This window comes from Dermacentor variabilis, chromosome 2, assembly GCF_050947875.1.
Source record: "Dermacentor variabilis isolate Ectoservices chromosome 2, ASM5094787v1, whole genome shotgun sequence".
Lineage (NCBI taxonomy): Eukaryota > Metazoa > Arthropoda > Arachnida > Ixodida > Ixodidae > Dermacentor > Dermacentor variabilis.
In genome coordinates this window covers 224,781,973-224,809,041 of record NC_134569.1, presented here as the reverse complement: position 1 = coordinate 224,809,041, position 27,069 = coordinate 224,781,973, and the positions used below count along the sequence as shown (strand labels likewise).

The window sequence follows — 27,069 nt, the reverse complement described above, 5'->3', positions numbered from 1 at the left end:
TCGAGCGTTCGTTGTTCGCTGCAGTGTTTACATAAAGGAGTGTTTATATAAGGGTTCACCCAAATGCGCACCTTTGCAAATAGAAATCGAATTCCGGAACGCGGTAGGGGGTGGGAGGGAGGGGGGGGCGGGCTCGTTAACGTAATTTGTACTTTGAATCGTGGACGCGTAAGACCGCAATTTATCTCCGAATAAATCGTTCATAGCGTCCATGCAACGTGTCCATTTACGTACATGCAGCACGGTACCCATCACAACGAATATCACTATTAATATAATTGTCTGCAGTAGCGCCAGCGTTCAGACAATTTCCCGTACGCCCCAAAACGTCGATTTTGTTAGTTCTGTCCTTTTCCACATCTTGACTAGGACTTGCATCAGTTTCGTTTTCAGCCTCCTATAGCTAGCAGGTGCCATCGGGCATGCTTAGAAGAAGACGACGAGGAGGAGTCAAGGTGAAACCAGATTTGCCTCGTCCTAATCGACCGAAGGGTGGAGGCGTATATTCCAGTGCCGAGGTTGAAAAAACACAGCCAGGCGGCGCAGCCAACGCTGACGTACAACCATGGAAGGGGAGGCCGCCGTGCCAACTCCCATGCCCCTGGCCGGCGCCGCTGACACTGCGGGATACCCGCAAGGTAATGCGCGCAAGGCCGAGAGCAAAGCCAGTGCAGCCAAGACCAAGTATTTAGCGACGGCAGGACAAGCGGCTTCAACTTCAGCTTCAGCTCCAAGGATATCGATTCCAAAGGATCTGGTGGGCGCCGTGACGCCTGGCGTTGTAGCCACAGATGCTGCTTTGCCGGGACCGTCGAATTCCAAGGCCAGCAGAACGTTACGAAGCGACGCTGGCATGGTTTCTCTCGCGGCATATGGACCGGGGCCATCTGGACCGCCGGCCTGTACGTAAAGCAAATGCTTCCTCTAAGTGCAACTTTCACGAGGCTAGCGATCAAGCGAAAATCTTACTAATGCCGACTTTCTCAGCAGGAAACACTAGTTAATGTCACCAGTTTATCTTCGATAAAGTATATGTACGCGAGTCAAACTCATCGACACGTCTTCTCTAGTTTTACAGTTAGTCAGGCGGATGCGAAGACAGGAGTAGGGCGTTGGATGAATAAAGAAGCATGTGGATTTGGATTTTCTGATCTATTATACTTACAATCTTATTCTCAGATTCCTATCCATCTGTGTGCACCTAGAATCAGTCATCCTTCATTGACGGTGCCTGTCACTACAGTGCTAATACTATACAAACCAAAACAATATGCAACCTCAGTGTTCATTGAAATCAGCAGCCAGCAAAACATCCCGCCGCTTTCGCGCATTAGTTCAAGAAGTACCTAATTCGTGAATACAACAGAGTACCTCCTCAGTACTCATTAATTACATTGCTTTTTGTTTCATTTTACAACTTTCTTGGTTACATTTTCCTACCCGCCATGGTGACTGATATTGGTGTTGTGCTGCTAAGCACGAGGTCGCGGGAGCGAATCGCGGCCGTGGTGGCCGTATTTCGAGGGAGACGAAATTCAAGGACGCCAATGTTCCTTGTATTGGGGGCACGCTAAAGATCCCCTGGGGGTCAAAAATTAATCATGAGTGCCCCACTACGGCGTGCCTCTTACTGTAAAGCGTGGTTTTGACACGTAAAACAATGAATCCATTGATTCATGCATATTTTCCTAAATCATTACTGGTTGAACGCATTCGTTAGTCGATACAGGATGCGTTTGGGCGGGGTTGTAATCCAATCTTTCGGTAGACCAGTGCACATTAGGAAGGAGGAAGGCAAAAGAAGTACGGGCAAAGTTCGGACTTCAAAAAGTATTTTATTACATAGTGACGCATATATGCAAATGAGCATTTCATGCGCAAACATGCAATGAATCAGCTGCCTCTACAAAACCACCGATGTAAGCACATCGACGACGACAAGCCAGAAAAAATGGGCAGTGCCCGCGTGCTCCAGCTCGGTCATGAAAACACAGATGCCCACGCTTTTAAATCTGACTAGCATTACTTGCCTACTTTAGGCATCTTGAATCTATCTATCTATCTATCTATCTATCTATCTATCTATCTATCTATCTATCTATCTATCTATCTATCTATCTATCTATCTATCTATCTATCTATCTATCTATCTATCTATCTATCTATCTATCTATCTATCTATCTATCTATCTATCTATCTATCTATCTATCTATCTATCTATCTATCTATCTATCAAGATTAATTTATTTCTCTAAGAGAAAAAGGCCGGGGACAAAAAGCTGCCTTGAAGCAGCTTGACGGGGTCCGGGGCCCATTTACAAGATGGCAGCAGTGAAGGGAAGAAAGTACAATTTGACATACATCATGAATCAAGGAAACATACATAATGCAGAATTTCAATTAAGCTTAATGTAATACAATGTAAAAATTCAAATATACAATGCACTGAGAAGTAACAAAAACGCAGAATACAGCGGTATAGCAGAAACAGAAGGAGTAAAACGTAATTGCATTTCAACACTACGATATAATATATCAAGTTCAAACAATACATAGCAGCATTTCTTTTTATACAATGGAAAAAAAAACACTATTAGCCTAATTTGGGTTTGAACCCACCACATGCTCAAAAAATTGCTGAACAATTGTTTTTCTGTTTAGGTTAATATTTTCTGTGTACCATTTGTTTGTGTTAAGGGTGTTCGGAACCATGAAATGCAACATTCGGGAGCCATACGTCGTGCGAAGTCGGGGTAGATGCCCTTTCTCTTTGCGTCTGGTGCTTGTATGAGTGTGCGTTTGTGTCACCGATGAGAGTTGGATTATGAACTTAGCCCGAGGCAAGCTGAAGTTATTCAAAGCGCGAAGAATGGTAAATGACACTAGATGATGAATGGGAGATATTCCATGTTTAATAAACAGTGGTCTGGTGTGAGCTAGGTAATCTGAGCCAGAAACCATGCGCATAGCTTTTTTTTTTTTTTGCAGAAGTAGTAGTTGGTTTAGATGCACGCGAGCCGCAGTTCCCCACACAATATGGCAGTAGCTTACTTGAGAGTGAAATAATGAATGATATATTAATTTTTTAACTTTCACGGGAAACAAGTCGCGACCTCGTGAAAGAGCTCCTACAGATTTCGACAAGCTTAAAGAAAGCGGCTCCACAGCCACCGTAGTCCTCCATAAAGCAAGCAACAAAATCCCAATAAAGAAAGGCGTCAGGCAGGGAGATACGATATCTCCAATGCTATTCACAGCGTGTTTACAGGAGGTATTCAGAGACCTGGATTGGGAAGAATTGGGGATAAAAGTTAATGGAGAATACCTTAGTAACTTGCGATTCGCTGATGATATTGCCTTGCTTAGTAACTCAGGGGACCAATTGCAATGCATGCTCACTGACCTGGAGAGGCAAAGCAGAAGAGTGGGTCTAAAAATTAATATGCAGAAAACTAAAGTAATCCTTAACAGTCTCGGGAGAGAACAGCAATTTACAATAGGCAGCGAGGCACTGGAAGTCGTAAGGGAATACATCTACTTAGGGCAGGTAGTGACGGCGGATCCGGATCATGAGACGGAAATAATCAGAAGAATAAGAATGGGCTGGAGTGCGTTTGGCAGGCATTCCCAAATCATGAACAGCAGGTTGCCGTTATCCCTCAAGAGAAAAGTATATAATAGCTGTGTCTTACCAGTACTCACCTACGGGGCAGAAACCTGGAGGCTTACGAAAAGGGTTCTACTCAAATTGAGGACGACACAACGAGCTATGGAAAGAAGAATGATAGGTGTAACGTTAAGGGATAAGAAAAGAGCAGATTGGGTGAGGGAACAAACGCGAGTTAATGACATCTTAGTTGAAATCAAGAAAAAGAAATGGGCATGGGCAGGACATGTAATGAGGAGGAAAGATAACCGATGGTCATTAAGGGTTACGGACTGGATCCCAAGGGAAGGGAAGCGTAGCAGGGGGCGGCAGAAAGTCAGGTGGGCGGATGAGATTAAGAAGTTTGCAGGGACGGCATGGCCACAATTAGTACATGACCGGGGTTGTTGGAGACGTATGGGAGAGGCCTTTGCCCTGCAGTGGGCGTAACCAGGCTGATGATGATGATGATGATGATGATGAAAGAAAGATGACGGAAGTGATCAGCCCATTTAAGACGTTCGTCAAATATTACGCCAAGAGATTTATATTTACTTACGATTTCAATAGCGTAGTCTCCAATAAGCAGTGGGATTGATATGGTTAGTTTCCGATTTATCGAACGAAAAATAACCGCCTTTATTTTATTATGATTAATCTTTAAACTGTTTACATGTGATCACTTATGGAGGCTTTCCAATATGACGTTCGCTTCAAAGAGGAGTTCATTCGATGAGTTGCCAGATAAAAATAAACTAGTGTCGTCGGCATATATTATAAATTCAGCCTTCTTGGAAATATGGACGAGATCGTTTATATATACGTTAAAGAGGAACGGACCTAAGATACTGCCCTGCGGTACTCCGCATCTTATATACTCAAAACTGGAGCTACAACCATCAACACATACGGATTGCTGCCGTTTTTCAAGGTATGACTTTATCAACGTAAGCGGATTGCATATTATACCGTATGCATAAAGTTTATCTAAAAGAATGTTATGATTAATGCAGTCAAATGCTTTGCTGAAATCGACAAAAATGCCCAATGTTCGAAGTTTATTTTCAATGTTTTGGAAAATTAGTTCTTTTTGTTTAAGTAGCGCAGATTCCATACATAAGCCTTGTCTAAAACCAAAGTGGGAATCTGTAAAAAGGCGATTATCATTAAAGTAAGTTTCCAAACGCTTAAGCAAAATTTTTTCTAGTGGTTTCGAGAAAATTGGCAGAAATCGATATTGGTCGATAGTTGCCCATGTCTTGTGTCGTCCCAGATTTATGGATAACAATCACTTTGGCTAGTTTTAGTCTGTCTGGGAAGGCAGATGAAGATATCCATAGGTTAAATATATACGATAAGTGAGGTGCAAGAAGGTCAGCTACAAATTTTATTGTTTTTACTGACAGACCCGCTGCGTCAAGGCTGGAGCTATTCTTTAAGGCCATTAGTGTAGCAAAAACTTCGAATGGGTGCGTAGGGTGGAGAAAAAAGGAGTCACGTGTCTGTACAGAAATTAGGCAGGTAGCATCTTTGTTGTAGTCTGTTTTAGGGAGTCCAATAAAATGTTTGTTAAAGCTATCCGCTAGTTCAGTACCCATTAAGGTTACACCGTTCATTGTAAGACCTCCTATAGAATTGGAGGGCTTGGACATGTTAAGGACTGCGTTTATTGTTTTCCAAACTAATTTTGCATCACAGCGGCCGTCTTTCTCAAATATATTCGTATAATATTCCTTACGCGCCTTACGCAACTCGCTGTTTAATTTATTTCTGAACTGTTTGAAGGCAGTCAGATCGGCCAAATCTCGGCTGGATAAATTTTTTTATCTATCTATCTATCTATCTATCTATCTATCTATCTATCTATCTATCTATCTATCTATCTATCTATCTATCTATCTATCTATCTATCTATCTATCTATCTATCTATCTATCTATCTATCTATCTATCTATCTATCTATCTATCTATCTATCTATCTATCTATCTATCTATGTTTCTCAAGCCGAACCAGTGACTCAAGTTGTCTACAAGCTCCAGCCACCTGGTATGTGATGCCTTGATGCCGTCGAGGTCGTTCCATCGCTGTCATTTCAGTTCGCCATCCTACTATTGTCATGGCTTCGTCGTCATGCCGTCAGCGTCATTCATCTATCGTCATGCGATTCCAGAGCTGCCATCTCCTTCACGCTGTATTCGGACCACACTCATTATTTCAGAGACGTAAACTAAATGTCACCATCCTACTGTCGTCTTGCAGTCGAAATGCTGCCTTCGGACCAACATCAACATTTAAGAAATATCATTTTGTTGTCGTCATGCCGTGGTCGTCATGGTGCCTTCATCGACATTGCTCCTAATTCGTCACTCTACCGTATTTATATCGTCGTCATTCAACCATTATGCCACGTTGTAATGCCATCGCCATCATTGCGTCGTCGTCATTCAGTCATCGTCATCCCATTGTCGTCATACCGACACGGCCATCTTGTCGTCGTCACGCCATTGTCGTCCTACTGTTATCGGCATTCCATCGTCGTCGCACTGTTGTATCATAGTTATAATTTGCAAACCATATTCAATTGTCATACCGCCACTGTCATACCCCATTCGTCGTTTCATCGTCGTCATTCTTCGTCATTTCATCGCAATCGTGCTGTCGCCATTGAATTGCGATTATGCAGGCTTTGTGGTGCTGTTGTGCTGAATGCATCGTCGTCACACATTCGTTGTCATGCATTCGTGGTCGTTCTGTCATTCTCATTCCAGCTTCGTCATCTGAATCTCGTCTTCGTCGCGCTGTAGTTGTCATACAGCCTTTTCACACGCTAGTCACGTTAGTTTCCTCATGCTGTCGTCGTTACGCTGTTGTCGATATATCAACGTCATGATTTCAGACTCGTCATCCAATTGTCATGTCATCTCGTCATAGTACCTTAGTGATTCCATCGATGAAGGTGGTTATTCCATCATCGTCACTGCGTCGTCGTCGCAGAGTCGTCAGCATGCTGTCTGGCTACAGCAACCCTGCCGAGTGAGAAGCGTAGCAAAGTGGGCCGATCGCGGAGAGTGTGTGATGTAAACAGTTGAAGCAATGTAGATGTCAGAATAGGCACTACAGATTCTAAATAAAGGTGCCTTCCGTAATACGGAATATCGCTAGATTGCTTGATCGCGTTAGCGTCTACACCATAGACAGGTTCTGGCGAAATTCGTCGTACAACGCCGCTATTAGGGTTCCTGTCCTTCATTTTTTTATTTTGACGCATATATATGGCGTCACAGAAGGGAGCAGGCGTAATATAAAATCACACATCTTAGTACATAAGGCAAATAGATGGTGCAGTAATGGTAGACTAACAGAAATTTCACACTAAATGCAAGAGCTACCACAGAACCATAAGAAATGTAAAAACATCTGATAAACTAAACAAGGCAACACAAACGTAATTATATGTTTAGAAAAATAAAATAATGCAATATAATTTTCAACTATCACTTTAAACAAATACGATTCCCAAATTTAGACAATGGAAGTGGGTATGGTGGTCCATGCAGGTCAGTAGAGTGAACTAATGAAAGAACTTATATGTTCTGCACAATGAACATGAACTTCATTGCTATGATCTGTACGCCAAGATATCTAGGATTGCCCTGGGAAGATGTTACGTCTGAGATCACGGACTAATAGTAGACTACGAGAATTTTCACACTAAAAAGCAAAAACTACCGTACAACCATAAGAAATGTATTTTGTGAAAAAGATACAAACTCGCAATTTTTTCGATAACTAAAATCAAAGGATGCCTAAGAGAGACCTTTTGGTAACGTTGCCGCCTCCATTCTACATTTATGGGGATTGCTCTGGGAACACAAAGAAAATACATAAATAAAAACGATAATCCATAAAACATGAACTTCTGACCTTTGTGGTCACGTAATGTGGAATAACGGGAACGAAGAGCTCGGTAGCACTGGCGCTGCCAACGCCTATTGCAAAATTTACATCAGTTTAGGGCAGGTTCCCCAACCTCTTCTCTCTGTAGGCGACATTCATTTGGACTACTCAAAGCCTATGTAGTGTACAACATTCTCGGGATGTGATGCTTTTGTCTGTGACCCCCCTTGAAACCTGATCCCGCAATTGTTTTGCAGCTGAGCCGACTCCGAAGGACCCCGTGACAGCGTTTGGGATCCCAGCCGGCTTCAGTGGCCCGGCAGGCGAAGTGCGTGGCGCAGGTCCGTCGCCGCAGCCGTCGCGTGAAAAACTGGGTTCCGGTAGGATGCCTAGCGTGCGGTTCGACACGGTGATGGCGATGTACGAAGGCGCGGACATAGCCAGTATAACTACCGGCGGCGCCAGCGTCGCCAGCTCTCAGCACCCGCCGAAAAAGCGCAGCCGCATCAAGAGGCCTCCCGAGCTGCCCTTCCTCCGACTGCCAAAGGTTCGCCACACAATGCGGCAGAGAGAAGCTTCGTGAACGTACAGATGATATTCGTAATGTATGCGAAGCGTTCGCAGTATGGGAGGCACAAAGTTCACGAACCGCCGGCCCGTTCATCAGGAGAGGTCAGGAAAAAGTTCACGAAGCGTTCTGTAATCGGGAGAATTTTACAACGAAACTTCGGAAAGCGCACGCGGTTAACGACGGACATATAAACTTAGGGAAGCACCCTACGTTTGTCGAGGCACTGAAGGTTGTCAAGGTGGCCACTGCCCTAGGAAGACTTGTAATGAAAGTTTGTGAAGCGCCGGCTTGTCGCGAAATTTATGAAGAATCTTCACGATGTACTTAGTGTTGAGATAGCAATTACAGGTTTGCGATGCGCCCACTATTATAAAACAAATTAGACTGAAAGTTCGCAAACCTTTAAATGGTACTCAGTGTGGCTCCTCGAAACGAAATCTGGGTGGTTGCTAAAAGTGTCCCTGGGATCGGGTTCAGAAATATTGCTTTTCTCAAGTACTAGTTCTACCAACTGAACTAGGAGGCCTAAAATGAATAGTGAGCTGAAAATGAATATTCCTGGCAACGTGTGCCTCTTATTATTCCTCGCAGAAGCTATTATCAGTTATAGAGTGACAATTATGAACCAGTACAATTTTAATATATAACATATATCAGCTGCGCCCACTGGTTGCATTTTTCTTCGAATACATCCCTTAGTCCTTCGCAGAAGACTATGGGCGCTAGGACGTAAAACTATTCCAAACTTTTCTATTGCAATTCTGCAATCAGTCCTCCGCGATTGGTCAAAAACTTGTTGCACCACCCCACCTCACCTGTCTGTCACGCGACGTCATGAAAACCGTGATAGCTCCCCATCTGATGTGATGCGTACACACTGATGATGCATGATTTGACCGAACAAAAGAAAAATGGTTATTTCTAATTCCACGCCTTTTCGCCATGAGCCCTCGGCTATTGGTCAGAAGTTTTCGGGCTGCATCCACTTTACCTGCCCCTCACACGACGTCACAAAACCGCAAGAACTCACCGCGTCAAAGTGATTTGAACGCGTTAAAGATGCATTATTATGCCGAACAAAACTGAATTTTTTTTGAATAGCCGCAGGCTGCCCCGTTCCGAGAGGAATAAAAGATGGCTGCCGCCGGAGAGCAATGGTTTATTTGACTAAATAAAACGTTTTCGAGCACTTTCGGCGCGTTTAGGACCTAGCTCAGCCAACGTTCATTTGCCTTGGATCCTTTTTGGGGGCATTCTTAACCTTCCGTTGCATTCCGCCGCGATTTTCGACCAGCCACCACAAGCTAATAAGGGAAAGCGAACCGATCGCACACGCCGGCACGCCTCCTCTTCATCCGGTCATCGATTTTCAGTGCAGTGGCTCGGCCCCATCGAATCCCTCTCCACTTGAGCGTGCTCCTCGCCTCTTGTGAGCCAATTAGACAGGACAAGCCGCTCACTGTAGGCAATGTTATTCGTTTTTCAAGCAAACAAAAGTGACCTCCTCTGAACGAGGAGAGCATTTGAGTGCTCTGTTCAGACAACCTGCGGTTCACCGCCCGTCGCTTGCATCGGCAGTTACGTAAATTTGACGTCAGGAGATTGCAATAAAAAGATATCGAAATAGTTTTACGTTATAGATCCCTATGTGTGCCTTACTTGGTATCGCGTAAACTGACGCGGGCACGTTCTCTATACCACGTTATCCTCAAACTGCATTAGTCGTGAATATTGTGTGCTTTCCGTTCGTTAACGCTGCGCTCCCATTACTTTCAGATGAGGAATTACAAGCGGGTATACGGGAGGAGGGCGGGAGATGGAAATTTTGCTCGTGCGGCTATATTGCACGACATAGCGGCCCTTACAGAGTTCTATATAGGAAGTTCACGCATGATAGATATTGTTTTGGAAAAATATGGGCTCCAGAGGTGCACAGACTTTCTGAGAGTGAGTGATTCAAGCGTAAATTGCCGGCCATGCCAACCCGGCGCCTATGTTAGCGAATTTGCAAGCAACAGAAAGGTTGTCGAGTGGCGCATCCGGGGTTGGTGGCCACAGCGTGCTCTCAGACGCCTAAAACGCACGAAAGACGCTTGTACTTTTTCATATAATGTATCTGCATTCCACTGTGTAGGCATGACAAGCGCATTGCGACAGCCCAAGTGGCGAAGTATTTTAGCGTTGTCAATCTGGAGCCGCCAGCCGCACTTCACTGACAGCCGTGGGGCATCTTGTGGACGTGGAATCCATAAGCCAGTGAAATGAGAACAGACGAAAAAACGCGCTGTTTTAGGTACAGCCAATCGAAAAAGCTACGGACTGCGAAATATGACGAAATGGTAAATTTCCGAGCTGCTCGTGACCGTAGCCAGTAAAACGGTTTAACACCGTGATCGGCGCGTATAGTTCAGCAGAGGCTGGAAAGTCGAATGCAAGGCTGCGTTACGAGGCGGCGGAGGTATTCATATTTTTAGATCATGCTATCCCGAAACTTTTGAGTTTTACTGTCCTTAGACTGCTTCGCTGTTTTTAGAAACGGCTTTCACTTTGCAAATGCTGTAAATTTTATTTTTTGAGTACGGTCAGAGAGTCGTATGCTGTTTCTTTCAGTTTTCGCTGGCCCCGCTGCGCATCATCGGGCTTCTGCGACCGCGGGCGTCACATCCACGCAAGCAACCGACTCTGAGGGAGCTGCTCCAGGAAGCTCAGGTCAAGGAGCAGAACCGACTGGTGAGTGCACTCTCTTCGCGACATGTTAAGCGCGATGTGGATAAATGATGGCATTCCTGAGTTACTGAACATCGCGCTCCGTGCATCGCGCTTAGAAAATGTGCTCTCTGTAGGGCTTTCAAGGAGGGACTAAAAGTGAGACGGAAGGGCTCTCAATGAAAAATGTTATTCTTTAGCAACTTTAGATCACTCTTTCACACTCTGGAGCTAACGTATGCGTGCTCTTCCTCATCACTCATCGCTTCAAGCTCGAGATGATGTCATTTACCTACTATGGCCTTTGTTAAATCAGTTTTCTTTTGCGGCCAAGGCGATTATATAAAGCTTTTTGAGTGGCACTCCCTGCAGCCGCCTGCGGGATTGAGTGAAACCGCGGTGGCCATATTGCTAGAAACAAAAGCGGGCACGTCTCCATGATCTGCGTCCGGGGAGTACGCGCAGGATTCAGCTACACTTGTAGTTCCTCAATGAAAGCTTGAGAAGCAACATCTTTAAGATGTATATCAGTTCACAATTGGGTGTCGCTGTTAATCGGACAAAAAAAATTCTGCATCCGCCTGTGGCCGAAAGTTTCGAGAAAAGCGACCGCCGGGACGCTTCGTCAATCACGCTTCTTCGCTGTGGTAAATTACGAACCGTCCCTGATGGGATGTGACTGCATAATAGTCACCACTCGTTACCCACTGGTTGGCGAGAAACATATTCAGCCACCTTTTGTAAAGATCTAAACGTCATGCATCAGAACCTTCTGACTATACGGCGTGCCCACCGACTTCATTTATTGCTTTTCGTGTATCTATCCTGAGTGCTTATTAGATGGCTGTGTATATGGGGAGCAGCTACACTCTGTATTTTTATCAGCTCCCACTAGTTGCAGAAAGGGGCTCACGCCATTAGATAGCTTAGACTATTCGCGATACTCTATTCAGAGCTCTTTAATATTAATACAAAATTGCATAGCTGGTTGTCGCAAGGAAGGCACTGCAAATCATGCATTTACCATCCTGAAACATTTAAATTTAATACCGTATTCAGTGATTGCGACATCATATTTAACTGTGGATTTTCAATTGTAATTTATGTGCATATAAATAAATTGATGGCCCTCACCCATCGCGTCGACGACATTTGTTAAAGTAACATAAGCATTTCGCGGACCCTGTTGGAAGTATTCAACCAACATTAACATATGTAACCAATGCTACAGAAACATAGCAACAGCAGAAAACACTTTTGAGTAACGCGTGAACATTTAAAAATGTATTTTGGTTCACTACAAGCTCAGTTTGGAGCTTACGTTCTCTGTCCATAGATTTTTATCATAGTATAGCAACCGTCCGTCACTTCGCTGTCCCCGCCAGGGAGGGGGGGGGGCGGTCATTGCCCCCTGCTTGACCTGAAGCAGCTGCCAGACTGGGGCGCCAGCACTGCCACTGGGCAAACCTGCTTTCGCTTGTGAATAAAGCCAGTTGACGCTCCGTTCTCAAGCTGCCAAAATGTGTGTTCCTCGTATCCGCTAAACCGAGCTCCCCACAACAGCACAAGCCTGGAAAGCTCTGTTACCGCTAATGACAATGCGCTCGATTCGATTTCTGAGTGATGTGGTGTATCCGAAATATTATGACATTCTGCAATCTTTGTAATAGGAGCTGAGCACAACCGTTCTTCTGTTCAAGTTATAATACAACAATGGGCGAGTTGGTACGAATTTTTAATAAACAGGAAGCCAGTGAGACATCGAGACGCCTACACTAGGGAAGAGGAAGACTGCATTTCAATTTCGATTCTGCTCATTTACCAGTTAGCTCTGGCTGGATGAGCGCTGCACTTTCCTTCTTTTATTCGTAAATCTAGCGTTCGTCTTTCTTGTACACGCGTCTCACTCGTTTCCATATTATATACACAGGCATTGCGCTATCATCATCATCATCATCATCATCATCATCATCATCATCATCATAAGTTCACTGTGGGACGAAGGCCTCCGCCTGCGATCTCCAATTACCCCTGTCCTGCGCCAAGGGATTGTAACTTGCGCCTGCGAATTTCTTAATTTCATCACCCCGCCTAGTATTCTACCGTACTCGACTGCGTTTCCGTTCTCTTGGCATCCATTGTGTAACCCTATTGGTCCACCGGTACAAACCAAATAGAGAAGGTTGTGGACAATTCCCACCGCCCCTCATAAGCTGAGCCAGCTGCGCTACTCAACACCGGCGCAATGATGTGCCAGCGACTACTTCTCGTGCATATTTTATACGTGAACTTGCGAACACCTTGCTGACCGTTCCCAACTGAAGCAAATGTACGCATAACATCCGGCCGCGAACAAACAAGGAGAGCTTGTCACACGCGGAAGGTTATACCAGCGGCGTCTGCTTTACGTGATTGGTGCAGCCAGGACCCGACAAGGCACTGTAGAGCGCTCCGACAGAATGCCACAATAATTTAGCAAATTAGAGGGTAGTAAATGGGATATAATAGGGCTCAGTGAGGTTACGAGGACAAAAGAAGCATATACAGTGCTAAAAAGGGGGCACGTCCTGTGCTACCGGGGCTTAGGGGAGAGACGAGAACTAGGAGTCGGATTCCTGATTAATAAGGATATAGCTGGTAACATACAGGAATTCTATAGCATTAACGAGCGGGTGGCAGGTCTTGTTGTGAAACTTAATAAGAGGTACAAATTGAAGGTAGTACAAGTCTATGCCCCTACATGCAGTCATGATGACCAGGAAGTCGAAAGCTTTTATGAAGACGTGGAATCGGCGATGGGTAAAGTCAAAACAAACTACACCATACTTATGGGCGACTTCAATGCCAGGGTAGGCAAGAAGCAGGCTGGAGGCAAGTCAGGGGGGGGGGGGATATCGCATAGGCTCTGGGAATAGCCGGGGAAAGTTATTAGTAGAGTTTGCAGAACAGAATAATAGGCGGATAATGAATACCTTCTTCCGCAAACGGGTTAGCCGAAAGTGGACGTGGAAGAGCCCAAATGGCGAGACTAGAAATGCAATAGACTTCATACTGTGCGCTAACTCTGGCATCATACAAGATGTGGACGTGCTCGGCAAGGTGCGCTGCAGTGACCATAGGATGGCAAGAACTCGAATTAGCGTAGACTTGAGGAGGGAATGGAAGTAACTGGTACATAAGAAGCCGATCGATGAGTTAGTGGTGAGAGGGAAAATAGAGGAATTCGGGATCAAGCTACAGAACAGGTATTGAGCCTTAACTCAGGAAGAGGACCTTAGTGTTGAAGCAATGAACGACAATCTTATGGGCATCATTAAGGAGTGTGCAATACAAGTCGGCGGTAACTCCGTTAGACAGGATGCCAGTAAGCTATCGCAGGAGACGTAAGATCTGATCAAGAAACGCCAATGTATGAAAGCCCCTAGCCCTACAGCTAGAATAGAACTTGCAGAACTTTCGAAGTTAATCAACAAGCGTAAGACAGCTGACATAAGGAACTATAACATGGATAGAATTGAACATGCTCTCAGGAACGGAGGAAGCCTAAAAGCAATATAGAAGAAACTAGGAATAGGCAAGAATCAGATGTATGCGTTAAGAGACAAAGCCGGTAATACCTTACTAATATGGATGAGGTAGTTCAAGTGGCTGAGGAGTTCTATAGAAATTTATACAGTACCAGTAGCACCCACGATGATAATGTGAGATAGAATAGTCTAGAAGAATTTGAAATCCCACAAGTAACGCCCGAAGAAGTAAAGAACGCCTTGGGAGCTACGCAAAGGGGGAAGGCAGCTGGGGAGGATCAGGTAAGAGCAGATTTGTTGAAGGATATTGGGAACATCCTATATACACAATGCCTCATGACCTCGAGCGTACCGGAATCTTGGAAGAGCGCTAACATAATCCTAATCCATAAGAAAGGGGACGACAAAGACTTGAAAAATTATAGACTGATCAGCTGACTGTCCGTTGCCTACAAGTATTTACTAAGGTAATCGCAAATAGAATCAGGAACACCTTAGACTTCTGTCAACCAAAGGACCAGGCAGGATTCCGTATAGGCTACTCAACAATAGATCATATTCACACTATTGATCAAGTGATAGAGAAATGTGCGGAATATAACCAACCCTTATATATAGCTTTCATTGATTACGAAAGAGCGTTTGATTCAGTTGAAACCTCAGCAGTCATGGAGGCATTACGGAATCAGGGTGTAGACAAGCCGTATGTAAAAATACTCAAATATATCTTTAGCTGCTCCACAGCCACCGTAGTCCTCCATAAAGAAAGGAACAAAATCCCAATAAAGAAAGGCGTCAGGCAGGGAGATACGATCTCTCCAATGCTATTCACAGCGTGTTTACAGGAGGTATTCAGAGACCTGCATTGGGAAGAATTGGGGATAAGAGTTAATGGAGAATACCTTAGTAAGTTGAGATTCGCTGATGATATTGCCTTGTTTAGTAACTCAGGGGACCAACTGCAATGCATGCTCACCGACCTGGAGAGGCAAAGCCGAAAGTTGGGTCTAAAAATTAATCTGCAGAAAACTAAAGTAATGTTTAACAGTCTCGGAAGAGAACAGCAGTTTACGATAGGTAGCGAGGCACTGGAAGTGGTAAGGGAATACATCTACTTAGGACAGGTAGTGACTGCGGATCCGGATCATGAGACTGAAATAATCAGAAGAATAAGAATGAGCTGGGGTGCGTGAACAGCAGGTTGCCACTATCCCTCAAGAGAAAAGTGTATAACAGCCGTGTCTTACCAGTATTCACGTATGGGGCAGAAACCTGGAGGCTTACGAAAAATGTTCTGCTTAAATTGAGGACGACTCAACGACCTATGGAAAGAAGAATGATGGGTGTAACGTTAAGGGACAAGAAAAGAGCAGATTGGGTGAGGGAACAAACGCGGGTTAATGACATGTTAGTTGAAATCAAGACAAAGAAGTGGGGGGGGGGGCATGGGAAGGACATGTAATAAGGAGGGAAGATAACCGATGGCCATTAAGGGTTACGGACTGGATTCCAAGGGAAGGGAAGCGTAGCAGGGCGCGGCAGAAAGTTAGGTGGGCGGATGACATTAAGAAGTTTGCAGGGACAACATGGCCACAATTAGTACATGGCCGGGGTAGTTGGAGAAGTATGGGAGAGGCCTTTCTCCTGCAGTTGGCGTAACCAAGCTGAAGATGATGATGAGTCTACACAGTCAATGAGCACGATGAACGACCTCCACGCTATGCTACGGCATCCACGCAGACTCGGGCTTTTTGCCTCTAGCAAGATGACGGCGGCCGACCCCTGGAGAGCCACCTCTACTCTAGAAGTCGAGGTATATAACCTCCTTGGTGGCCACGCGATACTGTGGCGCCATCTAGCGTTCACACGGGCACATGACCGCTGTTGCATCGCAAGAATCGTTCGCGCCTATGCTTTCAGTTGCGCATTTTCACTTGCTTTTCTTGCATGTTTGCAATATGACATACAAGATGCTTCAGACAAGATGCAAAGACAAGACAAGTGTGAACACTAAATATAGCTTGTTAGCGCAAAAAAAGGGCAAATGTGCGCCCGTTTTCTTTTTCTTCCGTATTGACACAGAGAGTCATCCTGAACGATTTTGGCTATTTGCCTCTCTCGTCAGCAACGTCCATATACTAGATGGCAAATCAGGCATAAAAAACGGCAAGAAGTGATCTGTATTCTAAACGCTATGCTGTTTCATGGAACATTATAGTATTCTCGGAAGTGCTTTAACTGCACAACTAAACCGGACAAAACGTTTTGAACTTTTATGCTTGGAATAGCATTGTTGCCACACAAGAACGATGCGTTCATAGGCACTCGGACTAAACATAAATATGGGATGTGCACGCAATTGGTTGCATGGAATGGAAGCGCCTGCCTCCTGTATGTACACTAATTGTTTATGCGACGAAATAAAAGATCACATTATTTCGTTGACTGAGTATATACCTCATGTTAGTGAATGAAGCCACAGAACGACCGAGAGCGCACACTTCATTTGGGTCATGCAGCATTAATGTTTTGTCTAGTGCGAGGAAACAAGAGGAAACAGAAGGCGATCCCTAAAGGTCATTGATTTGCCGGCCTGAGTAAATATAAAGAGCAAATATGAATCCCTGATTTTTGAGTGTGTTCGTAAAAGACTAGGTGATCTTCAAATCGGCCACAAGGTTCTCGTCGTAAATTTTTAGAGTACGAGTGCTACCGGAAAAATCCTCGCTTCGTTGAGAGGTTCCTCCGGCAATCTGAATCAAGTAGCCTACATGTAGCTGCACACACGCGCTGCGTATGGCGCCATATATTGCCCAGAAAGATACCCAAAACACGTCCCGGTTAACTCGTTGTGAGGTTTTGCGTTCATATCGCTTATATATTGCCTGTTTCATTTGGGCAATACGCGCGTCTACATCGACGAAGACGAACTGGTCCCAGGTATCGAGCAGTTGGCTTAACTGACCATCACTGCAGTTCTTTAGTAAATGTACATTGCAAATAGCCTTGAGGGGTTAATCCCTCCTTGACGTAACGATTTAGTGTATCTTGGCGGCCCCACCATCCAGCTTTCCACAATGGCTCTCGGTGACGACTTCACGACTGCATCTACACCTGCGGCTCCAACAACAATGTACGTCATGGTTGTCAATACCGCAATCGTTGAATATTCTTAGCCAAGATAATGTTGACGTTGACGACTCGCTCAGCATGTATGAGCATGTTAGCCATAACAAAGCTGGGATCCTACCCTAATGCTAGCAAATGTGATACTCTACTTGGGCGGAACACCAAGTGTCTGGTTCGGGACACACGAGGAGAAGCTGTCTAGCTGGAATTCCTTTGAGGGGAAGCTCAGCGACCTGTTTAGAAACCCGACCGGGCGCCAGCTGGCTGCAAGGGGCTGCTATCATTCATTTCATTTCATTTCATTTTATTTGTGCCCATTTACAAGCAAATGGAGGGGGCCAAGGTAAAAGCTGCTTATTGGCGGCTTGAGTGGTCCCTGGCCCCCTTTACATATTGGCAGACCGGTGGCAAAGAACACTTTCAGAAATGAAAAAAAGAAAGAACAGTGGGTTACATCAAATAAATTACATTTCTTTGAATGAATACATATGGTTTTACGGAACCATGGTGATTTAAATGGTAGTTTTCACCAGACAGATGAGCTCCGATGGTGTCAAGGCATGGATGTCAATGCCGGTTTCTAGGTAAGAATTTAGTAGCCGTGGCAAGGTATTTGCGACCATTTGATGGCCGTAATTTGTCCTAGAAAAGGGTATGAGCCATTTTTCATGGCTGCGCGTCTCATATGTGGGTGTATTCTCTTTTAAGTTTGCTATATTTGTAATTAAGTTGGTTCTGTTTTTTACCTGAAAGTAGTAGGTGCGTAGGAGGGTTTGTTTGTAGATATGATGACTTTTTGTTATGTTGTACTTGGTAAAAAGACTCTAAGTGTGCGAGTTGTATGGCGCATTTGCGATAGCGCGTATTATCTTTTTTTGCATCAATAGTATATTAGAGTGATTGGAAGCTGATGTCGTGCCCTATACAAGATGGCAATAATTTACATGCGAGGCAAACAGTGCATTATAAATGATCAATTTAGCTGACGTTGGTAAAAGGTAGCGATTTCGATGTAGTATACCTGTTATGCGGCTGAGTTATTGGAGTACAAAATCCACGTGAGCGTCCCATTGCAATGTGTCGGTGAAATATACGCCAAGTACTTTTACCGTGTGAACAACCTCTATTTTCTCAGAGTTGTAAAATATGTTGTGGGTCAATGGAGTGCATGTACCTCTTGTTTTAAAGATGACTGCTTGTGTTTTATTCGAGTTTACTTTTAAAAAGTTGTCCTGGCTCCATTTTGAGAGATGGGTTAATAGGTTGTTCGCTGCACCAATGAGGCCTGTAAAAGAGTTGTTTGATAAAAAAAAACTCTCGTATCATCTGCGCAGTTTATGAATTTTGCTTCTCGGTGGATAAGAACTATGTCGTTTATGTAGATGTTAAACAAAAATGGGCTAAGGATACTTCCCTGAGGGACACCTGTTTGTATTTTTCGTGTAGATGATATGCTAGTGTTTATAGCCACTAGCAGTGCAGTCTTCCACTCAATCGTATGTCTTGTACATACAAGACATGCTCACTTTTTATCGGAAAGTTGACAATAAAATGACTGAGGTTTACAAACATAGGCCACGTCCTCAAAAGGATCGCGGACGACTCGTGCAACTTGTTGACCTACCACGTTTCCACCATCGATATTACTGTCTAGGAATGCCGCCGCTTCGAGCCGGATAAAAGCCACCGCGTCAATCCACACTTCTCCAGTGTCTATAACACGGCTGCGACATCATCCTGTGCCAACTTTACCGGTGCACTTCCCTTCAATGAGAATGGGACGCGTATTGTTCGCGGCGAGCTCGAGGCTGCAAGTTCCGCCCCATTCCATCCATGTCCGCTTGACTACGCCAGTGACCAATCAGCACCGTCGATCTCGGTCTTTCAGGCAGTTGTACAGCGAGAATTTGCCAACCTCGGTTTTCCTGCTGCCTGCTCTGTCTCCAGAACTGACGTCAGACCACTGCCTACAGCTGCGCCTCGCAGCGACCTTTATTCTCTCAGATTCCGTATCCCTACTGAGCGGAGAACTTTGGACGACAAGCCAATCTGCTGCCGTTGCCGCCTTATTCGCCATGTAGCTCGCCACTGTCGCACCTCCTGGACGTCCCCATATTTGAGCTACTTTTCCCCCTCTCCGCTTCCATATGCCGATCCTCGCCGCTACTCGTCTCGTCGTATATCTCCTACCTCTGACGTTTCTGTTAATGACACTCGGCTCGCTCGCTCGCCGTCACCTCAGCGCCGTCGCTCCGCCGCGCCTCTGCCACGCCACTAATCGTCGGCCACCAATTGTGGAGCCTCTCGGACGGAAAACTAGACCTGCTGCTCCTGGGGTAGTGCTGGATTATTTTCACTGTGCCGAAATCCTCCTTTGACGCTTCGAACGAACCAAAACTTACGTTACGTTCACGTCGACGGCGCCCCTTTGACGGCGTTAATGGATACTGGAGCAAGATATCCATAATGAGTGCTAACTTCCGTCGTTGACTAAAGAAGGTTCTCACGCCTGCTACTACACGAGCAATAGACGTCGCCGATGGTAGAACTGCCGCCTTCACTGGAATGTGTACTGTCTGCATAAGCATCGCCAGCTGCCACGTTCCAGTTCTCCTTAGAGTACTGACCAGTCGTCCCCATGACCTCATCTTCAGACTAAACTTTCTTACGGCGCATTCCGCTCTGATCGACTAGTCTGCCGGTACCGCTTGCCTCGGACTCCCTCTTCTTCCGCATATTCATACCGAACTGCCGAACGACTAGAGTACGATCGCCTTCCTCCGCCTGCAGCATAAAGTCTTGACTTGCGCCAATTTGCTTTCATCTTGCCCTGTTCCTAATGGTAATTACGTCATCGCCCCTGTTCCTGATGTCATTCTGATGCACAATATCACTGTGCCCCACTCCGTCGTAACCGTTGCTGAAAACTCGAAGTGCCTTTCCGTCATCAATTTTGGCCTGACAGTGGAAGTTCTACCCTGTGGCATATCTGTTGCCACGCTGCGTGCTATAGCGGATAAGCACGTCACGACTTTTCCAGTGGACGTCTGCTCCGATTCTTCACCGTGTCCACAGCATAAAATTTGCCTAGATGCAACATTTAGTACCATCATTGTTGCGACCTATTGCCTGAACAAGTAGGAGTTCTATGCCGCCTCTGGTTTCCAACTGCTCCATCTCCGACCTCAACAATCGACAATTGGGTCAGACTTCATTTGTTAAGCATCACATAAATACTGCCCTTATCGAGCTTCTGCTTGCAAGATGAAGTGAATAAGATGCTTGCCAAAGGCATTGTTGAACTCTTGTTGAGCCCTTGGCCGTTGCCCGTTGTGCCTGTCAAACAGTTTGCACTAGTGGTAGAAGGCTGGAGTCGACAGCGGAGCTTGGGACCACCTAGCTCTTACTTGGCTTGCCTAAGCTGTTTTTAGGTTTTGCGTGGTTATGCTAGATTTTGCTAAGTTGCTGGTAGGCTTGGTTAAATCATTAATAGCTTTTGCGAAGGTATGGTAGGCTTGGCTAAATTGTTTCTAGGTTTTGCGTGGTTATGCTAGGTTTTGCTAAGTTCTTATCTCGGCGGGCTTGACGCTGAATGTTTTCGAGCAGTCGCAGTCGGGGATTGCTGCCACGGCAGCGTCGAGCGTTCAGGCGCGGACTCTCGCGTTCCCTGGACTGAGACTCGAGATCCTCGACTCGTCGTCGCCTCATCTCAGCCAGAGATTCGGCGCAGTATTCCGGATTAGCTCGGCGGCGACGCATCCCTTCTCGCTTGGCAGTAAGGCGCTCTTCCTGGTAAGCCGCTTCTTCTTCGGGCGTCCGTACTTTCTTCGGTCTTCCCACGGAAGCATCACGTACGCACGGAACAAAGGAGCCGAGAGGTGTGTCGTCGCGCCGGCTGTTCTGAGCTTTTACACGCCTGTGACGTCACGACTGGCCCTAAACGCGTGGGTTGAGAGGAGGTTACGCGGCTCCGAGCTTTCCCATGTGGTCTCTAGGCAACGCGAGGCGGCGCAAAGCTGGGCTGAGCTTTCTGATAACGCTCTGCGGCAGAACTGAAGCTTAAATAGCTCCGCTGTTAAAAAGAAAGGTGGCACGTGGCATATGGTGTGTAGATTATCGTCATCTGAACCGGATTACCAAAAAGGGCGTCTGTCCTTTGCCTCGCATTGATGACGCCCTCGAATGTATCCACGGCGCCAACTACTTTTCATCAATAGACCCTCGGTCTGGTTATTGGCAAATTTCTGTGGATGGAAAGGACTAAGAGAAGACCGCGTTCGTCACCCCTATATGGTTGACGGCGACGCCCAAGGGCTCGACGAGAGTTCAACAATGCCTTTGGCAAACATCTTATTCACTTCATCTTGGAAGCAGAAACTCGATAAGGGCAGTATTTATATGATGTTTAAGAACTGAAGTATGACCTAATTGTCGATTGCTGAGGTCGGAGATGGTGCAGCAGGAAACCAGAGGCAGTATAGAACTGCTGCTGATGGTCTATATCAATTCAAAGTTACTTAATTCGATGTCTGCAACTGCCCAACAACATTGGAACGTAGGATTGACTCTTTGCTTCAATGGTTCAAATGCCTCTGCTACCTAGACAACGTTTTCGCATTTTCCCCTATATTGGAAACACACCTTGAGCACTTATCAACTATTCTTCAAGTATTTCGTAAGGCTGGGCTGCAAATGAATTCATCGGTGTCCGGCGGATTACAGTGCTGGGCCACCTCGTCGGCCCTTCTGGTATTCGACCAGACCCGGAGGAAATTCATGCTATCACTTAATTTCCTGTACCTAAGCCTGTAAAATGCGTGCCAGGTTTTGAGGCTTATGTTCCTACTTCCGATGGTTCGTAAAAGTTTCGCAGCGATCGCCCGTTTACTTAGTGATCTTTTGAAGAAGGCTGGGCCGTTTACGTGGGGCCAGGTTCAAGCTGCCGCTTTTGCTCACCTCCCCACCATTCTCACCGCACCACCTATACTGGCCCATTTTGACCCGTTTTCTTCTACAGAGGTCCGTACCGATGCCAGTGGTCACGGGATTAGAGCCGTATCAGCCCAACGCTAACTGTGTTATCACCTACGATAACCGCCTTTTCAAAGCAACGGAGCGCAACTATTCGACTACAGAACGTGAATGCTTGGCTCTCATGTGGGCGGTTTCCATGTCGGGCAGCCTAGATGATGACGCAGGCTGTTTATCACGTTATCTAGCGGATGAACCACCCGCCGGCTCGGCGTTTTCTCCTTTTCTAATCTGCTCTAGGTAGCCGAGGAGCAACGCCGAGATGGCAGCTTGCGCGCCATCGCTGATCGCTTGGAATCCCTGTCTTCCGGTCACCTGTTTGTTCTCGGAGATGGTGTATTATATCGCCACAACGTTCGCTCCGACGGTCCTGCCCTGCTCCTCGCCATTCCTACGCACCTCTGGCCAGCTGTTCCTTATTAATTTCACGGCTTACCAACCACCGGTGACCTTGGCATCTCCCGCACTCACGACCGGATTCGCCAGCGCTTCTTTTGGCGAGGCCTTCCCCGCTCCGTCCGGAAATACGTTGCGGCGTGTGAGGAATGCCAGCGCCAAAAAAAAAAAAAACACACACACACACACCCCATCCACGCTCCCTGCCGTGTGCCTTCAACCTCTCGACGCCCCGTTGGAGCCGCTGTTTCGCGTTGGCGTAGACTTACTTGGTCCTTTCCCCTTGTGAACGTCTGGCAACAAGTGTGTCACTGTGGCGACCGATTACGCCACGCGCTGCGCAATCACTAGAGCGATCCCAACAAGCTGCGCCACAGATGTCGCCGGTTTTTTTTACACGACGTTATTTTACAACGTGGAGCTCCACACCAACAGCTCACTGACCATGGCCGGACATTCAAAAGTCATTGCCGACATGCTGCAGTCCTCAACCAAGCACAAGCGGACTACGTCTTATCATAAACAAATGGTCTCACGGAGTGTCTGAATCGTACCCTGACAGACGTACTTGCAAAGTACGTCTTGTCCGACAATTACGGATTGGGACCTTGCTCTACTTTTTGTCACATTCGCATATAATTCCTCGCGCCATGACAGGGCCGGCTATTCCCAGTTCTTTCTGTTGTTCGGCCGACAACCAGCATTGCCACTGCACTCATCCTTTCCATCCGCCGCAGCGGAGGCGCACTTCACGCCATCGCCTGGGCAGCTCAAGCACGCACTATTGCCCGCACTCTCCTCCTGACCTCCTAAGAAAACCAATGGTGTTCATAGAATCACCAACACAGAGACGTGCAGTTTTCCCCTCAATCTCTGGCACTGCTGTGGTCCCCGACCCGTCATGTTGGGCCGTCAGAAAACCTGTCTCGGTACACAGTGCCACACCGATCGCTGCGTGCAGTGACTCCAGTGACATTAGAAATTGCCCCAGTCAATGCCAGTGCCTCATTTGCCCCGTATTCCACTGATGTTGTGCATGTCGCTCGCCTGAAACCCTCTCTCCTGTTAACACCGATCTTTTGACGCACCGCGACGGTGCCTCTGCCGCTGGAGAAAACGCTACATGCGTATTGCTTCTTCCTTTTGGACAATGGGTGCGGGCGCCTCGAGAAACTGCTCCTGGGTCTCGAGTTCAACTGGCCAGCGCTACTGTTATTTCGTAAATATACATTGTAAATAGCCTTCATTGTTTAAGCCCTCGTTCGCGTAACAATATTACCGGAACGCAAGCTGCTTTAGACAAGGCGCTTCCTGAACAAGTGCAGGCGCTGGTCATGACTTGCTAGCGCAAGCAAAGTGGATATACGCTCTTTTCGATTGTCTTTGCAAATCGCTATACAAGCTCACCTTCGCAACTGGCACATTTTTGAGGATTTGCTTCATGAAGCCATGAATCTTGAGAAACATACGTGCGCTATACGGCGAACTCAACTCCAACGAAGCAGGAGCACACGTATAGCAGGTGGGGTTAGCGAGGCACAGTTGTTGACAGTTTTTTCGCCTGAGTATCTCATACGTGCGTCACCATACAGTGACCAACTGGGTGTCTCGGAAGAACTTTTACAACCCGCCCGGCAGGAAGTTGCGGCATTAGTCAGCACCAAAGCAACTTCCATTGGTTGGCTTGCGTTAGGTACCATAACGTTCAGGTTAGAGTGTTCATCTTGAACGTACGCTGTGAATCGTTGGATCGCAAGTCGGGCACATCCATTTTGATAAACGAGCATCATGGGCTTTTATTTCCTGATATGATAACTGCAGTTAGAATTAAAGCACAAATAACTCGGATTGCGATGAAAACGTAGTTGATAGCTCCGATAGTTCTTCAGTCGAGGACCCCATTTTCCAACAGTGAATTTCAATTCCGATTCTTACTTTTTTATTGCCACACACTCTTAAAACGGTTGCACCCTCTGGGGTGTATATTTGTCCCACAACGATAATCGTCATCTGCCTTGCTCGCGTTTCCTTTCTTGAAAACTCGGCGCTCGCTACTTTCCTGTCGAGAATGCTGCGTCACACTGATAACGCGCATGCTGTTCGTGACTGGGAAGTACCAGGCTCGCAGCGTTAAAGAAAGGAAACGAGGGCAAGACAGATCACGATTATCGTTGTGGGACAAGATAAGCCCCAAAGGGTGTAAATATTTCTAAGAGTGTAGCAATTATATGGACACTACAGGCGCGCTTTTACCGTTGCCTTCGGCGTCGCCATGATACTCCGCATAAAGTCCAAGGGTGATAAGGCCGTCGCCGCGCGTCGAATGTTGTATGGGCGAGCGAAAGCACACGAGGGAAGCCGACAATCGAGGTTCAATCTGGCGAAGGAGAAAGCGGGCAGCCAACTTGCAGTCTTCCGTCGGGGAAAGGCCATGGGAGGTAAGGGGGGCGGTGTTGTGCTCCGGTCGCAACTGCGGATTTTGCAACTGGGCGCGAGCGGAACTGAAGATCGCGGCTTAATCTCGTGCGCCATATGTGGAGGAAAGCGGAGAGGCGGCGCGGGAGGAAAGGGGGGGGGGGCGGCTTCGACTCCGCAAACAAGCGCCTACTTTTCACGTCCGCGTGGGGTCGCGTGCGCCGTATCTTGATCCGCAGGCGGCTCCTATCTTTGCGCGCGCTGTGCTCTAGCTGCTTTTGCGTTGAAGCGATAGACGGCACACAGGTCACTGGGGCTGCCCCGCTAGCCCACACCAGCGGTTTGACGGCGAGTGTCCGCGCTCATCGAATGTGATGCGTTCATGTTTGCTTTTCGCGCGCTGATACCATGCTAGTTAGTTGAGTTAGTAAGCGCATGTTTCCAAGTTCATCTTTGATTCGTATAGCTGTCTGCCAATTCGCTATCACAACCGATGCTTCGCCTTTCGTGTAAAACTGCGACGTTTTATCATATTTCGCGTAGAGTGGGTAATCCTTCCAATAGCGGCTAAATCACTGAATAAGTCCGGAAATGCAGAAAAATGGTCGACATCGTTACGAAAGGCAACATGCGCAGTACAATAGCTTATACAATGCCAAGACACGTGTGAAATGTAGCTGGTGGCTTGCTGAAAATAGGCTCGGGAGAAATTTTTCCCTACACTGTTGATGAACACAAAACGCACCACCGTCCAAAGATGGCAAGCGAAACGCAAAAGTCCATGAACCACAATTCCTTCGTCACGTGTTTGTTCTCTTCTACTTTAGCGCACCATGCTATATGACAATTTCAACATGCCAGCTTTGAGAAACTTCCCATTGATTACCAACAACTGAAATTTGTTTTTGTGTGGCGCACACAGAACCTGGACACCAAGGAGCGCGAGCGGCAGCTGACTCTGGTGGTGGTCGTGCTGATCCTGTTTCTCTACTATCTGGGAATGACGGCGTCCGCCTACTACTTCGAGTTGACTGACATCACGCCGGCAACGCCCGGTGGACGCCGCCCGCCGATCGATCTCCTGCGCAGTACAGTGAACGGGTCCATCGATTGAGAGAGAGTCTTCGGCCACCTAGCGATGAGCTGCTGACCTGGACCGTATCACTCAAAATTTGCCGTGATTTAAATGAAGGGCCGTACTTGTGCCCGACGTGAGAGGGCGCCAAAATGCCGTAATTTTAATGGTGAATATTATGAGTGGTTCTCAACTGCAAAATGAAGACGCAGAGCTGACTAGAACAGGCGCTAAGTTCCGATAAAGTTTTCTTACAGCAAGGCAGTACGATTATATGCATGGGAACTGCAACGTGTCGTTTTTGTGTTCTCTTCCGCTGTCTCCGTCTTTATTTGCGGTCGATATGATACGTGCCTTACCCTGGTCCAGCCCAGCTCACAAAACTCTGGGTGCCCATGCACCTCGTATAAGGTGAACACTCCTTACCGTCCAGTATACCGTACGAAAAATTTTTACGTAGGGTAAAGTGCGCGCATGCGTACTAAAAGCGCTACTGCTAAATCTTGCTGTTATCTCTTCACGCAGGCGCTACCCTGCGGCAAAAGCAGACAGCTCCGAAAAGCTCACAGCTCGCAAGAATAGACGCCGTGTCATTACGGAACGGGCAGCAGTAACCACGGCTGCGCGCGCAGAAAAAAGAAAGAAAGAAAGAAAAACCATGTAAAGGGATATTT

The 27,069-nt window shown here is 46.5% G+C and overlaps 1 protein-coding gene across 1 annotated transcript; it reads left to right on the top strand.

Annotated features, from left to right (window-relative positions):
- The first annotated feature begins 466 nt into the window (after window positions 1-466).
- Window positions 467-26,763, top strand: LOC142571197 (uncharacterized). Its single transcript, XM_075679467.1, has 4 exons — window positions 467-902; window positions 7,803-8,092; window positions 10,727-10,846; window positions 26,243-26,763. Exons 1-4 carry the CDS (start codon window positions 566-568, stop codon window positions 26,432-26,434), a joined length of 939 nt encoding a protein of 312 aa, XP_075535582.1. The 5' UTR covers window positions 467-565; the 3' UTR covers window positions 26,435-26,763.
- Window positions 26,764-27,069: the final 306 nt, after the last annotated feature.